The sequence below is a fragment of the Aquarana catesbeiana genome, linkage group LG02, assembly GCF_042186555.1.
Source record: "Aquarana catesbeiana isolate 2022-GZ linkage group LG02, ASM4218655v1, whole genome shotgun sequence".
In the NCBI taxonomy this organism is placed as follows: domain Eukaryota; kingdom Metazoa; phylum Chordata; class Amphibia; order Anura; family Ranidae; genus Aquarana; species Aquarana catesbeiana.
In genome coordinates, this window is record NC_133325.1 from 326,389,112 (window position 1) to 326,405,368 (window position 16,257).

General features: G+C 43.6%; 1 protein-coding gene across 1 annotated transcript in view; it reads left to right on the forward strand.

Moving 5' to 3' along the window:
- LOC141127921 (E3 SUMO-protein ligase RanBP2-like) overlaps positions 1-12,029 on the forward strand; it is a 157,501-nt gene extending 145,472 nt beyond the window's left edge. Inside the window, exons 25-28 of the mRNA XM_073614806.1 lie at positions 3,818-3,910; positions 5,893-6,038; positions 8,204-8,477; positions 11,323-12,029. Coding sequence (XP_073470907.1) covers positions 3,818-3,910; positions 5,893-6,038; positions 8,204-8,477; positions 11,323-11,444 — 635 coding nt within the window. The 3' untranslated portion in view covers positions 11,445-12,029. The remainder of the gene's footprint in view (positions 1-3,817; positions 3,911-5,892; positions 6,039-8,203; positions 8,478-11,322) is intronic.
- The last annotated feature ends 4,228 nt before the right edge of the window (positions 12,030-16,257 follow it).

Below are 16,257 nucleotides of genomic sequence, written 5' to 3' on the forward strand. Positions count from 1 at the left end.
AAAAAAAGTGCATTTAATTCTTTTTCCCCCAGGAGCTTGCAAAGCCATGCACCTGCAATCAGTGGATCGTGGGTTTAATGTCAAGCTCCTGCCGACATGTCCTCCAGCTTTCTTGCCCATACTTCTGTACAGGCTTCCTGTTAAGCTGAAGGAAGTGTCAATGGACTACGAGGACGCTCATCAGTGTCCTTGCAGTCCATTAAGAACTGCGATGGCAGATGGGACCTCGAGTTTATTCATTCTCTCATAGCCCTGTGATTGATGTGGATGTTCAGGTGGAGGGGAGGCGCTGGAGCATATTACATCCCAAATACAGGTGTAAAGTGTTCCAAGCATGCACTTGTCTTTTTAACGATTATTTGGTCTGTGCCCAGAATATAAATCTATATCATGGTAGCGCTATGCTCTAGAGCAGGGGTAGGCAACCTGGGGCCCTCCAGCTTTTGTGGAACTACATTTCCCATGAGGCAATGCAAAAGCTGGCAGTTACAATTACTCCCAGAAGCATGATGGGACTTGTAGTTCTGCAACAGCTGGAGGGCCCCAGGTTGCCTACCCCTGCTCTAGAGAATATCTATGTAGTACAGCCTTACCACTGCTTGAACAGAAAATGTAATGTGTTAAAAAAATGGTGCTTTTGATATACTGTGATCAGATATCAGATCTAGCATCAGTGTTTGTGCTGCACACATTCCTGGTCAATTTTCTGGGATTTTGATTAAAGCATTGAAGGAGACTGAAATGCATATAGGTGTGAAAGGGCCCATAAACATTTGGAATAAGATATACCTGCACTCAAATATAGTTTATGCATATATAATCCATCAAGTGCTAAACGGGTGTGACCAAATATTAACACACACAATTTTGAATGAACCACCTGTACACTGATATACACCTCTAGCAAACATTGCAAAAAAAACAGGGCTTTTTTTGTTCACCTACATTGGAATGCATCTTTAAGCTGGCAAAATGCATCAAAGTAATCTGTTTGGCCAGTCCCTACTCTGCTCTGCAAAATGTAAATATTCCAGTGGATATAGGGTTCAAATAGGCACAAGTTGGGGGGTTTGAAGTATATTTAAATCAAAAGCTTTTCTTTCTCGCCCTTTGAGGGACACAGGCATTTAGAACAGTCGGATGGCTATGACTAAGGACTAACGTCTGAAACATGTAGGCTGTTTTTTCAGCCTTTTACATGTTTACGTAATAACGAAATATGATTTTTTTTTTTTTTTTTTTTTTTTTGGATGTCATCCTGAGTGCCGACCATCCCTTTCCTTACTCGTGAATCTGCAACAAAGATTAAAATCCTTGCAATGTACAGTACATAAATCACCTAGAGAGCCCCATTTTGGTAAGTCTTCCCTGACTTTAGTCCTTGTCCAGAGCTCCAACGCACCCTTTCCTAACCCTTCCATGGCTGCAGTTCGCCAACTTGTTTGTTTCAGGTCCTTAACCGCTTGCCGACCGGCTCGCGCCGATATATGTCGGCAGAAGGGCACGTACAGGCATATTAACGTACCTGTACGTTGCTCTTTAAGAAGCAGCTTGCGCGCCCGCCGCAAGCTCCGTGAGTGTGATCGCGGGTCCCGCAGACGCTATGTCCGCAGGGATACCCGCGATCGTCTCACGGAGAGGAAGATCGGGGAAATGCTGATGCAAACAAGCATTTCCCCGTTCTGCCTAGTGACAGGACACTGATCACCGCTCCCTATATTCGGGAGCGGTGATCAGTGTCGTGTCCCCCATAGCCCATCCCCCCCACAGTTATAATCACTCCCTAGGACACACTTAACCCCTACACCGCCCCCTAGTGGTTAACCCCTTCACTGCCTGTCACATTTACACAGTAATCAATGCATTTTTAATAGCACTGATCGCTGTATAAATGTGAATGGTCCCAAAATAGCGCCAAAAGTGTCCGATCTGTCTGCCATAATGACGATAAAAATCGCTGATCACCGCCATTAGTAAAAAAAAAAAAAAAAAATTTATAAAAATTCCATAAAACTAGCCCCTATTTTGTAGACGCTATAACTTTTGCACAAAGCAATCAATATATGCTTATTGCGTTTTTGTTTTTTGGGGGTTTTTTTGGGGTTTTTTCTTCCACCAAAAATATGTAGAATACCTATCGGCCTAAACTGAGGGGGAAAAAAATGTTTTTTTTAATATATTTTTTGGGATATTTATTATAGCAAAAAGTTAAAAATATTGCCTTTTTTTTCCGAAATTGTCGCTATTTTTTTGTTTGTATCGCAAAAAATAAAAACTGCAGAGGTGATCAAATACCACCAAAAGAAAGCTCTATTTGTGGGAAAAAAGATGTCAATTTTGTTTGGGAGCCACGTCGCACAACCGTGCAATTGTCTGTTAAAGTGACGCAGTGCCGAATCGCAAAAAGTGCTCTGGTCTATCGCCAGCCAAATGGTCCGGGACTAAAGTGGCTAAGGTGTCTAGTATGCCCTCCCTTTTATAGGTCTTGACCTTGGTGTAGGGTGACTTTATTGTATTGGAAAAGGTTGCAATTCCCAGTCCCAGAGTTTCTTGATGATTTACCTTCCTTGTCACCTAACTTCCATAGCAGCTTTGGCATTTGCTTCTCTTGCTCAGCCTTCTCCGTAAGCCTGGATGCACAGCAGCCTTCGTAAGCAACTTCCTGATATCCAACCATCCTTCCGTTGGATGACCCCCTTACATCTTCTTTTACAATGGGTTTATTTCCCCCTGCTTTGTAATCTTTGGCATAACTGCCTCACCTAGTGATCTCTTAGGGAATCTCATCCTGAGCTCCCTACTTGTCTTTCTTTATACTTTATCAGGCCCCGCGTATAGCATTTTAGTTAAGACACTGTAGGTTCTGGTCGACCTTTCCACCCTCTCCTTCTCTTTTTAAACTTTGCACTCCTTGTTCAGCCTTCTACTGCAGAGGGCTTATACAGTACCCAGAGCCAGCACTCTTCCTTAGGCAGAGCCACTGCTTAAATTGTCTTTCGTGTTTATGAAAAATCATTGATTGCTAGGCGGCTGTTTCCACTGTCGTTCCAGCAGGTGATTTTTCAGTTAAAAAATTGCTTTGCGCTCTATTACCCTTGTTTTTTCCTGTGGCCCTATTGCTTTTCAGCTGTGTTGTTGCCCACCCCTTGATTATTTCTTGGTGGTGTCCCATACATTCTAAATCGATTCCTGTGTCCTATACAATAAAGAGAAATTTTGACGCATCTGTAAATTCTCTATCTTTGAGTACAGTACAGAATACATATCCATCCCCTTGCTTCTCTGTGATCTCCTTATTGCTTGCTAATAAATCTGGAGCCTAATGGATTGGGCTGAGTTGTACAGGGATGTTAGTGGGAGGATCCAGGAAAGCTTTTTCCAGTGTCCAATCAGCTGAAGGTAGCCGCATATAACTCGTAGTCTTTAAATTGATTTCTGTGTCCTGTACTGTACTCCATGATATGAGATTTACAGATCTGCCAAATGTCCTCTTTTTAGACTTACAGTAAAATCTTTTCCTTGCTACCACACAGGTCCCACCCGTGTGTATATGGTTTTTTGTTTTTTTCTAATGCTTTCTCACAAAACTGAGGCTAGCTGGGTAGAGGAGGGTTTTTACAGGGCTAGCTTAGAATTTTTCTGTTTGCCCATGTCCCAACCTCCTATAGTCAGCATTATAATCCTTTTCTGAATTCCTGTGTCCCTATGGTAAGTAAAAAAAAAAAAAATCGTATTTTATGGTTTTCGATAGGACAGGGAATTGTTTAGAATTTTTTTTTTTTTTTTTTTTAATAAATCTACTATTTTGTGCTTTCAGAAATCAACTTTACCTTTGGCCTAAGCCGTGATTCTGGACTTTCATTTGCTGACTTGGCAACAGATAATGGGGATTTTGCCTTTGGATCTAAAGGTATGTTACAATGTTTTCTAGTTTTTGGTAACTTTTTGAAGTATTGATTGCATATCTTGTACACAGACCCTGCATTTCCAAACTTCAGCCCTGAGACTTTTTTTATATTTTTTTTATAGAGAAATGCAGTCTTTGCTGACCACCTGTTGAAACAGCTAGTTGCCTGGCTGTCTCTGGTTTTAAAATGTTCCGCTGACATAGAACAAACATGCAACTACTTAGCACTCCTATTCTGTATACATGTTCTCAGTCTGCGACTGAAAGTCAGACAATCTCTGTGAGACTGGGCATTTAGCAATTTTAGAAACATTTCCCCCTCTTTCACAAGGACGGATAGAATTGTGCTTTTAGCTGCGTTTTCTACCACAGCTAAACGCACACATTGCCTTCCTATGGCCCCATTCACACACTGCATTTAGCTGCATTTTGATTACATGCGGTTTTGTGCGGATATAAAAAATAGAATTGACTGCGTCCAGGAGCGATTTAGCGCAGCTATCTGCACATAACCGCAGGAAATCGCAGTGCACTGTGTCAGCTGCAGATAGCAGCGCCGAGCTGGCTCGCTCATCGGGAAAGGAAAAATGTTTTTTCCTTTCCCAATGAGCGACAAGCACGGGGATCCGACTTGGATCCCCGCCAATGCCAGGCACTGTTTGGTATGAATCTTGAGAGGGAACTCCATGCCAAATTTTAAATAAAAATCCGGCATGGATTCCAAGGGACACCCCCTACGCCAAAAAACGGCGTGGGGGTCCCCCCAAAATCCATACCAGACACTTATCCGAGCACACAGCCCGGTCGGTCAGGAAAGGAGGTGGGGACGGGCAAGCGCCCCCCACCCCCCTCCTAACCGTGCCAGGTCGCATGCCCTCAACATTGGGGGGTTGGTGCTTTGGGGCAAGGGGGGCACCCTGCAGCCCCCCCACCCCAAAGCACCTCGTCCCCATGTTGATGAGGACAAGGGCCTCTTCCCGACAACCCTGGCCTTTGGTTGTCCGGGTCTGCGGGTGGGGGGCTTATCGGCATCCGGGAGCCCCCTTTAATAAGGGGGCCCCCAGATCCTGGCCCCCCCACCTTATGTGAATGATTATGGGGTACATTGTACCCCTACCCATTCACCTGGGGAAAAAAAGTGTCAATAAAAAAAAAACACACTACACAGGTTTTAAAAGTAATTTATTAGGCAGCTCCAGGGTTCTTCTGCCGACTTCGGGGGTCTCTCAGGCCTCTTCGCCCTTTCTATGGTGTCGTCTAGGCGCTCTCTGGTTCTTCTCCGGTGCCTTCTTCCTTCTGCCGGGCTCCTCCGCTATCTTCTGCTCTTTTGCGCTCTTTTGCTAGCGGAGGAGCCCGGTCTTCTGAGATGTCTTCTTTCCTCTCTTCCAGAGATGTTGACACGACGCTCCATCTCGCTGTAATGCCGTGAGCGAGGTCCGCAACCAATTATATAGGCATGGGGCGTGGCCACCGGGTGGTGTCACCTGTTGACCCCGCCCCTTATGTTGTCACAGGCCCATCATGCCCCGGGACTGTGACGTCAAGAGATAAAAAGGTGACGGGAGGGAGATTCGCACACAGCCTGTCATTGACAGCCTAAGCTCTGTTGCTGTATGAAGGGTGTGTCTCCTTTCCCTCCAATCAGCTGTCAGAGCTCTCCTAATTAATTAAGCTCTGAAGTGTGTAATTTCAGCTCTCTGCCCCCTGTTTTCTGACAGCTCAGACATGCTTTAGAAGTTCTGCATTTTGAACAGATGTAGAGGAGAAGATTGCACATAAACAGGTAAAGTTTGTAGCAGGATTTGTTTCCTCTGTGTATCACCCGAGACTGGTCATTTCACTGGGTCTATGTGAGGATTTACAACCACTTTAAACTATGTACAGGCCACTATCTAGTATGTTAGCCAGGCACAGTTTTTCATAAGACGCCAGTGCTTTAGTGGTGGTCTGCCTTTTGCTAACACCTAACTGTATTACTCGCACAGATTCAAACTTCCAGTGGGCCAACACTGGGGCTGTCCTGTTCGGCTCTATGGCATCAAACCGAAAAACAGAAAAAGGAGGTGACAATGATGAGGAGGTGGTTCACAATGATGATGTGCACTTTGAGCCCATTGTATCGTTGCCTGAGGTAATTTTTTTTTTTTTTTGGAAACTTCTTGCCTAGCTTCTAATCTTACGCCCTTCCCTTCCTGCAGCGTACTGATTTTCGATCTGTGGAACTTATTGTGCTTGTTTTTGGTGGTAATAGACAGATTCAGATGGTATACTCTCAGTGGCCTGAAAGTCATAACAGTCGACACTGACGTTAGTATTCTTCAGATGCCAAAGGTGTCAGTGTAGCTTGAAATGCTCTGGGGTTTCGGCTCAGTCTACAATGATCATAGTACAGGCAACCACATTAAGGCTCTGTTTCCACTAGTGCGACTTGTCATGTGACTGTGGACGCATAGTCACATGGCAAGTCATGGCCTATTGATTTTAATGACAGCGACTTTGAAAAGGTACCTGCACTACTTTGATGCGACTTTGATCCAGAGTGTAAAGTTGGATCAAAGTTGCACTCTAAATTGTGCAACTTTGGGGCCGCAATAGTGGAAATGTACACTAAGGCTTCGTTTCCACTAGTATGACTTGTCATGCGAATTTGAACACAGTCGCATGACAACTCACAGCCCATTGATTTTCAATGGCACCCATTCCAATCAGTGTGTAAAGTTGCATCAAAATTGCACTCTACATCGTGCAACTTTGGGGTCGTGATAGTGGAAACGTGACTGGTCAAGAGATTGTGTCCAGAGTTGCATGACAAGTCACAGCCTATTGATCTTATTGGTACCAGTGCCCGTCTATGCGACATTGAAAATCAGCAACTTTGAAAAGGTACCTTCACTACTTTGATGCAACTTTGATCCAGAGAGTGTAAGGTTGGATCAAAGCTGCACTCAGTCACACTCTAGCCTTAGACTACGTTTGCACCAGTACGACTTCAAAGCTGTGCAATTTAGAGTGCGACTTTGAGTGCAGCTTTGATCCAACTTTACACTCTGGATCAAAGTTGCATCAAAGTAGTGCAAGCACCTTTTCAAAGTCACATAGATGGGAACGTTTGCCTCTGAAATCAATCTACCATATTCTTCATATGTATGGGGTAGTGACAAGACAGAAACCTCTTATGAAGAAAAACATCCAAGCCCAGATAAATTTTGCAAAATCACACCTGAAGTCTCCCAAAAGCATGTGGGAAAATGTGTTTTGGTCTGATGAGAAACCAAGGTTGAACTTTTTGGCCATGATGCCAAAAGATATGGTTTGGCGCAAAAACACTGCACATCACCAAAGAACACCATACCCACAGTGAAGCATGGTGGTGGCAGCATCGTGCTTTGGGGCTTTTTCTTCAGCTGGAACGAGCCTTAGTCAAGGTAGAGGCAATTATGAACAGTTCCAAATACCAGTCAATATTGGCACAAAACCTTCACTCTTCTACTAGAAAGCTGAATATGAAGAGGAACTTCATCTTGCTGCATGACAATGACCTAAAGCATACATCCAAATTGACAAAGGAATGGCTTCACCAAAAGATGATTTAAAGGCCCAGCCAGAGCCCAGACCTGAATCCGATTGAAAATCTGTGATCTGAAGAGGGCTGTGCACAGGATCTGCCCTCGCAATCTGACAGATTTGGAGTGTTTTTGCAAAGAGTGGGCAAATCTTGCCAAGTCAAAATGTGCCATGCTGATAGACTCCTACCCAAAAAGACTGAGTGCTGTAATAAAATCAAAAGGTGCTTCAACAAAGTGTTAGTTTAAGGCCCCTTTCACACTGCCGCAATTTCAAAGTTGTGCAATTTTGCGGCCGTGATTTTTACACGATTTCAGGGAATGCCTGTGTAAACTTGAGGTCTAATGACCTCAACTCACATCAAAGTAGTACAGGGACTACTTTGAAGTCGCACAGATATGAATAGTTATCATTGGGAATCATGGGGTACGACTTGTTATGCGACTAATGTCAAAAGTCGCACAAGTGTGAAAGGGGCCTAAGGGTGTGCACAGTTATGCAACCATATTTTTTATTTTTACTTCCCTCCACCTAAAAGATTTCAGTTTGTTCAACTGCGTTGTACAGTTTATAGGTCACATTAGAGGTGGAAAAAGTTCTGAAATGATTGATCGGTGCCTAATTTTTTTTTTTTGTTTACATCACAGAAACCTGACCATTTTAACAGGGGTGTGTAGAAGACTTTTTATATCTACTGTACCTCAAATTTAACTTGAAACTTTGTATGTTTAGGTGGAGGTTAAGTCAGGTGAAGAAGATGAAGAAGTACTCTTTAAAGAGAGAGCAAAGCTGTACCGCTGGGACAGACTTGCCAATCAGTGGAAGGAACGAGGAGTGGGCGAGATTAAAATACTTTACCATCAGGAAAGAAAATATTACCGCATATTGATGAGACGAGAGCAAGTATTGAAAGTGTGCGCGAACCACGTTATATCGAAAGATATGAAACTGGCTCCTTTAAGTACATCTCAGAATTCATTTGTTTGGATAGCCAATGATTATTCTGGTAAGTGCCATTTTCCTTGTTATATTCAGATCTTTATTAACAATAGCCAGGTTTATCACTGGAGTTTTCATTTAAACTTTGAGAAAGTAGAAATGTCCTTCTATTGTAAAGATGTTCAGCTTTTTACTGTTTATACTGAGGTAGCCCTTAGCTGTCTGCTTGTTTTATAAATTCTTCTCTAGTAGATAAATGCTGTACTGCAGCATGATTAGATGGTAATGTCTGAAATGTTAGCCTTTTAGAGTCTAAAATTATTGTGATGCTCTACTTTGAGAGGGCCAATGAGAGCTGGAGAGCTGGAGGTGTGTCTGTGTAAATCCAGGAAGTGAACAGGAAGCAGTTTCAGCTGCCCACAGTTAAAATGGATGCAGCCAGACTCCATGGAGGGAGACTTCTGCAGCATATTTGGCATTTACAGAATCGCAGTATATATAAAATACTATGCAAAGTGGTTGGAGGGAACCTTTAGAATGGCAAAGATGTTTTATTACAAATTATGTGAGCAGACTGCAATTCCTCCTTAACCAACTCCCGCCCGCCGGTATAGACTGACAGCAGCGGGGTGGCTCTCCTTCTGTCTAGTCTCACCATGCTTATTTAACGTTCATTTAAACAAAATGTCAATTAAGTGACTCCCTGCAAGGAAGGCTTTAAATACTCTCCACTCCTGCTGTTTACACCACCGATCTCTGCAGTAGTTAAGATAAATGACCAACTGAAGATCCTGCAGAATTTCAGGAGTGTCAGATTCCTGGTTAGCTGCTGCACTCTGGCTTTGATCCGTTGGCTCCAACTCATTACATGAAACCATAATGATGTAGGGTTTGGCGAGTCAAACCACTTGAGTGCAGAGTTGGATCAGACTTTCTATACTCCTAGAAGTATCTGTGTTCTGCAAAATCTGGAGCTGCTGGTTTGTCTTCCCTACTGTGGAAAGTGCCGACACAGATGGCAGGAAAGGTAAAAGAGCAATGTTTTCATTGCACAGAATCCTTTTAGCAAAATTGTTTAAAATGATAGGTGGAATGGATGAAATGTTGCTAGCTGCATACGCGCTAGGAGAGGGGAAAAGCAGCACACTAATCTTCCCAGTGAAAGGCTGTGTGGGGGGGGTTCCCAGCATAGCTAGAGGAATGGATCATGGTGTATTCTCCTGCTTAGCGTGGTCAGTTTTTAGTAGGAAAGCAGAGGGACTGGCAGGAAATACATTTTCATACAAATACATGGTACAGCAGGCACATATGAGAATGTTGAGTTTACACATTCTTTAAATATTGGCACCTAACAGTGGTAGTTTCTACAATCTGCTGGCACCCCAATAAAGGGGTCCTTTTGTATTTTCACTGAAGATTCACCCCTTTTTTTGAAATTTAAGGTTGTTAGGATAATGTGTAACTCTTGGGGGGGGGGGGGGAACCTTGATCCCAAAAAAATTTAAATTCACTTTTAATTAAAACGGAGGACTGTCACACTAGTTTTGTTTTAATATATCTACTATGTATGTTTACATGAATATATCTTTTATTTATAGCAGGAATATGCAATTAGCGGACCTCCAGCTGTTGCAAAACTAAAAGTCCCATCATGCCTCTGCCTCTGGGTGTCATGCTTGTGGCTGTCAATCTTGCTATGCCTCATGGGACTTGTAGTTCTGCGACAGCTGGAGGTCCGCTAATTGTATATCATCATCATATTAGTATAGGTCAGACCACACATCTTTTTTTTTTCCAGGCAAAGTTATTGATGGTTTTACAGGATACGGCGCCCAATTCTTTCATCAAAGCCTAATTCCGCATTCATTTTAAATCTACTAAATACATTTCAGGTGGGGTTCACACTATTGCGAATTGGATGCAGGGAATAGCAGGTGATTTTGACCGGCTCTCTATGGAGCCGGTTCACATATCTCCGCTGCGGCTTCAGTGTGAATTTGCACAGGAGCCCTGTGCGTTTTTTGTTCCGTTTCAGGTCCGTATTCAGCCAAAAAATGCTGAGATCGGACCTGAAATGGTGAACAGGGACGCACCGGACCCCTGCTGTGAGTCAAATGCGATGGTGTAAACCCAGCCTCAGGGGCATCAAAATAAAAGATGTTCAGTGTCTTAATGTTTATTTTCTTTCTAGGACAGCCACAGCTTGAGCAGAAAAATGTCCCCTCTCAGCAGCTGCAGAGTGGGACCCTTGGTCTCTGTGGAACCAGTGGTCTGCCGCTTTTTGAGTAGACCTCTCTAGCCCTACATTCAGTAAAGCTCAGGCTTCCTACTGATTAAGGAGTTTTGACCTTTGTAAAGGCATCACTACTTCCCCACAAAGCAATGGTCCTACTCTGCAGAATGCTTGCAGCTGTGACTGTTCTTTGAATAAAACAAAAGTGTAAGACTTTAGTAAACAGCTACCAAGTTAAAAATATAAATAATTTGTTGTATAAGCAAGCAGGCATCTAAAATCAAGATTGCTGAAATTCTTTGCACAGCCTTGGGCACATCCTTCCCACCCCAACCAAATGTGTCAACGTTCAGCCCTGGCAATAGAGGTTATTTAGGAATCTCGTGCTGCATTGTGAGATGCCGGTGGAAATTGTCTACTCTTCCCATACCCTAAAATGGGATTTCAATGGGTTCCCATTGCCTCTTTGGGGACATTTGCAGTACTGATGCAGGTGCACGCTTCTGGTGCTTCGTATAAAGGAGTTTTAAATACTTTCTCTCAGGATTGGTTTATGTATGCATGTTGTAAGTTGCCGAACCCGATCAACACTCGTGTATGCAGGCTTAAATTATAAATCTTGTCATTGTAAATATGATCTTCAGGTTAATGACTAAACACAATTGCTTTTCCCTTGCAGATGGAGAGCCTAATGTTGAGCAATTTGCAGCAAGATTCAAAAACCAGGAGCTGGCAGATTCTTTTCAAAGAAAGTTTGAAGAATGCCAAAAGAATCTACAGTTATCCGAAACTGAAACCTAAATGTGATGCTTATTGTTATTGAGTTTCTAGATCAAATGGAAATCTCTCCCATCTGTTTTTAACTTTCCCATTTAATAATGCAGATTGGTCTCCCTTCCTTACAGCTTCATGGTTTTACTGCTGCTGTCTGCAGGTCTAATGTTATTACAGTGCCGGCATTCAGATAACCTTACACTACTGGATCCATTGTATTGCAATATACTTCAATCTGTTAAGCATTCGAAGCGATGAGGTGATGGAGTCAATGTTACAAGGAAGGGGGGCCTCTCTATTTCTCAGTCCGAATCAGATAAAGAATTTCCTATTAAACTGGAAATTCAGATCCGTACAATATCGGTGATTCAGTATACAGCTTGTCCATGTTTGAGTGGGCCTTTGTTTTCTTTCACTAATTCTCTAAATTTCTGTTAAAATAAGAGGCAACTTTTCCTCCAGGATTACCTTCTAGTTCTGTTTCTATCTAAACAGAATAAAATATTTGACCGTACATAGATCTACATTTGTGTAAAGAATTTCTTTGTGCAATTGTAAGAACATACTTATTTTTTAAATGTTAGTATTGTAAATAAAGTTGCGTGAAAATTGCTTTGGTATGTATTGATCTTCACATGTTATTGATTAGCCATCTATGCTGAAAATATCTTGGTGAGCATTTCCAGTAACTAACCTGAAAATAGCATTTCTTTATCATACATCACAGGACACAGAGTTGGGCTATTATTCATTACTTACTGGGGTTATACGCCATCTCTAGGTAAATGGACACAGTAAGACCAAGTCTTAGATGGAAGTCCGCCCCTATATAACCCCTCCCATACAGGAAATACTTCAGTTTTTTATCAATGTCTGCAAGGTGGATGGGCACATTTTGTTTGAGCTTTCTCGAGCTCCAGGTCCTGAGTCCCAAGAACGGTTCTTAAAATAAATCAAGGAAAAAATGGTTTTGGACACATCCCAAGAAAATACACTTGTTGGAGAAAGAGGTGTCCCCAAGGGATAATATGGGCAGAAAACCAGTAAGGGATAGAATTGAAAAGGATGCAAAATATATATAAAAAATAGCACATTTTATTTAAGGTACGAGGTAGAAAAAATACAGAAGTTTATAAATATCTTAAAAACAATCAAAAAGAACAAGATCGCAAATGCAAACATACAACTACTAAATGCTGCAGTAAACGCTTGGAAAACGCGGATGCTGCAAGGCCACCCTACATGTTTCGGAAAAGACCACAAAAAGATCATTTTCTCTTTATGATGAATGTACTTCCTCCTTAAGGCTCGGTTCACGCTAGGACGACTTGTCAGGCGACCTAGGTCGCCTGACAAGTAGCGTCCCGTTCAGTACAATGGAACCGTTCTAATCGCGTCGCTCCGACTTAGAAAAAGGTTCCTGTACGACTTTGGGGGCGACTTGCATAGACTTCTATACAGAAGTCGTTTTGCAAGTCGCCCGGGCAGTCGTGTGAGGCGACCTGCAAGTCGTGCCGCCTCTGGTGTGAACCGAGGCTCAGGGGTTTAGGTAGAGTGTATTGTTACATTTCTATCAAAAAGAAAGAGGACATATGTGTGTGTATATAAGTAACCAAACATTGCAAAATACAGTAAACCCCCTTATTGTGGGGTGCCCCATGTGTGTAACAAGCTGTCAAATCACAAAAGGCTGGACACTGCAGGGTGGAGTTTGGGCTAGCTGCTGGGTAGGAGTACCTTGTCTTGGCGGCTTTTTTTATCGATGAGTCTGCACACGGGGATTTGCCATTGCGCATGTTGGATCGCCATGGCACACGTGGGTTCACAGCTGTGTTGGCGACCATGGCCACACAGAACAATGTGCATACACAAAGCCGCGAATGCGCTGTAGCTCTAAGGATGGCGAACAAAGATTTGCTTTGTGTGCGTACACAGCTGCGCACGTCCACTGTGACCGTGCAGAGCATCCCAGCACACAGTTATCTTATTTAAACAGTGGCTGACATACGGCGCTTCCAAGGGACAGCTGTGGGACATTCCTCCTTATCTGGTTCACGTGAGTCCTTTAGGTGTTGGTTGGCAGGCTAAAAGTGCTTAGCAGGATTGTTGCATAGGGGCTTTGTGAGCCCTAATAAAGGGTCTCCCTTCTGGGGTGGTGTAAATACTTAACCCAGGTACTCCCTTTTTGTGGCTTGAAATGTCTTCAAAAAGAGGAGCAGGGCTAACACTACTGGGAAGGGCACATCTGTGTCATCAGTAGCTCCTAAGGAGCCTAGTCGAAACTGTATCCCCTGAAAGACCAGAGGCTTCCGCAATCTGAGCCGCTGTGCCTGTCAACGCTGCTGCTTCAGGTATGATCTGTCCTCAGCTTTAGCCGGGTTAGAGGACAGGATTGCTGACATGATTGCCTCCATCTCGCAGGGTCGCAGGAAGCGTGACAGATCCCACTTCCCTGATCCTCCTAACTTGAAGCAGGAATGGGTCGATGAGGGAGAAGAGCTAAATGCCAAGTATTCTGTGGAAGGCCAGGCAGATAAGTCTGCTTCTGAGGGATCTGGGGAAGAAGATGTCCAGCTGGTATCGGCCTCTGTCGCAGAGGCTTTTGATCCAGACTCTTACCGAGATGGTTTGTTATGCCTTGAAGTTGCCTCCTGCTGAGGTTTCTGAGCCACCCTGGTCCTCTTTGGCATCCTTGAAGCCTCCTAGGGCTGCACAGGCTTTCCCCTTGCACACTCTGCTGGAGCAAGCGGTGTATGCTGATTGGGAACATCCTGACAGGATTTTTGTTTTTCCTAAGAGGTTTTCCCTTTTAAGGAAAAGTTTAAGAAATGGAGCATGCCAGCCGTAGATGCGGCAGTCTCTTCCTTAAACAAGAACTTGACTTGTCCGGTGGTGAACGCCCAGGGCTTGAAGGACCCTGTTGACAAACTGGAGTCATTACTAAGGGCTTCCTTTTCTTTGGCCAGTTCAGCTATTCAGCCAGCTGTCACAGCAAAAGGATCAGGTTAGACGGCCTGACAGGCCTAACCAGGAGGATGATCCTGCTGACAGTAAGGTAGATGTACCTCGAGCACTGTGTTTTGCTGTAGATGCCTTGAAGGATTCAATACAGCAAGACTCTCGTTTGGCTCTCCTGTCTGTACACATGCACAGACTTCTGTGGCTTAACCACTTACGGACTGCTGCATGCCGATATACGTCCTAAGTTTGAAAAGGAATATTGTTATGGGAGCAGCTAGCTGCCATAACCCCAGTATCCTCTTCTTTGGCCGGCGGTCCGCTTTCCGATGAGAGTGGTCTCCGTGGCGGATTCGCCTCAAGATCACTTTTATCGGCGACGGGAGGGGGCCTGCCACCGCACTCTGGTGCCCTCCGCCATTTACTGGAGCCATCAGCGGCGGAGGCGATCAGTTGTTACCCCTTGCTGGGTATGGGGACGAGTGAGGGGAAGATGGCCCACCCGTCTCCATAAAATTGCAGGACGGAAGCGACGTCAAAACGTCACTTGTGCCCATAGCTCTTAAAGGGACTTTTTTTTTTTCTGTTTTTTGTTTTAAATCACTATTTTTTTTATTAGTTTTTTTCATTTTAGTGTAAATTTGACGCCAGATCTCATATTTAAGAGGTCCTGTCATGCTTTTTTTTCTATTACAAGGGATGTTTACATTCCTTGTAATAGGAATAAAAATAACACCATTTTTTTTTAAAAAACCGTGTAAAAGTAAAATAAATGAGGAAAAAAAATTTTTTTTTTTTTTTTTTAAACGCCCCGTCAGCCGAGCTTGCGTATGTGAGTAGCGCCTGCATATGAAAACTGTGTTCAAACCACACATGTGAGGTATCGCCGCAATCGGTAGAGCAAGAGCAATAATTCTAGCCCTTTACCTCCTCTGTAACTCAAAATCTGCAACCTGTAGAATTTTTTTAAATGTCGCCTATGGAGATTTTAAAGGATAAAAGTTTGTCGCCATTCCACAAGCAGGCACAATTGTGAAGCGTGACATGTTGGGTATCAATTTACTCGGTGTAACATGATCTTTCACAATATAAAAAAAAATTGGGCTTACTTTACTGTTGTCTTATTTTTTTTTAATTCAAAAAAGTGTATTTTTCCACAAAAAGTGCGCTTGTAAGACCGCTGCGCAAATACGGTGTGACAAAGTATTGCAATGCCCACCATTTTATTCTCTAGGGCAGTGATGGTGAACCTTGGCACCCCAGATATTTTGGAACTACATTTCCCATGATGCTCAACTACACCGCAGAGTGCATGAGCATCATGGGAAATGTAGTTCCAAAACATCTGGGCTGCCAAGGTTTGCCATCACTGCTCTAGGGTGTTAGAAATTTATTTTTTTTATAATGTTTGGGGGTTCTAAGTAATTTTCTAGCAAAAAAAAAACCGTTGTAAACAACACATCTCAAAAAGAGGCTCGGTCCTTGAGTGGTTAAGAAATGGTCAGCCGAGCCTCCTTGTAAGAAGTTGTTGGCAGGGTTCCCCTTTCATAGGGGAATGCTTGTTTAGTGATGATTTGGACACATATATCCAAAAGATTTCCAGAGGGAAGAGCTCTCTACCAGGCGCCCCTCATTTAAACCTCAGGGGCCGCTTCCTCAGGTGTCTCGGTACTAAGGCAGTTCTGCTGCCAACAGGGCGCTAGAGCCAGGAGCAAGCCGCAGGGTCAGAAGAAAGCCAGGGTCCAAAACTCTTCTAAACCTGGCACCAAGCCCTCCTTTTGAGAGGATGCCCCTGCTCTATCGAGTGGGGGGGAAGGCTGCTTTACTTTGCGGACATTTGGAGAACAGTGGTTAAGGACGAGTGGGTCACCTCGACAGTATC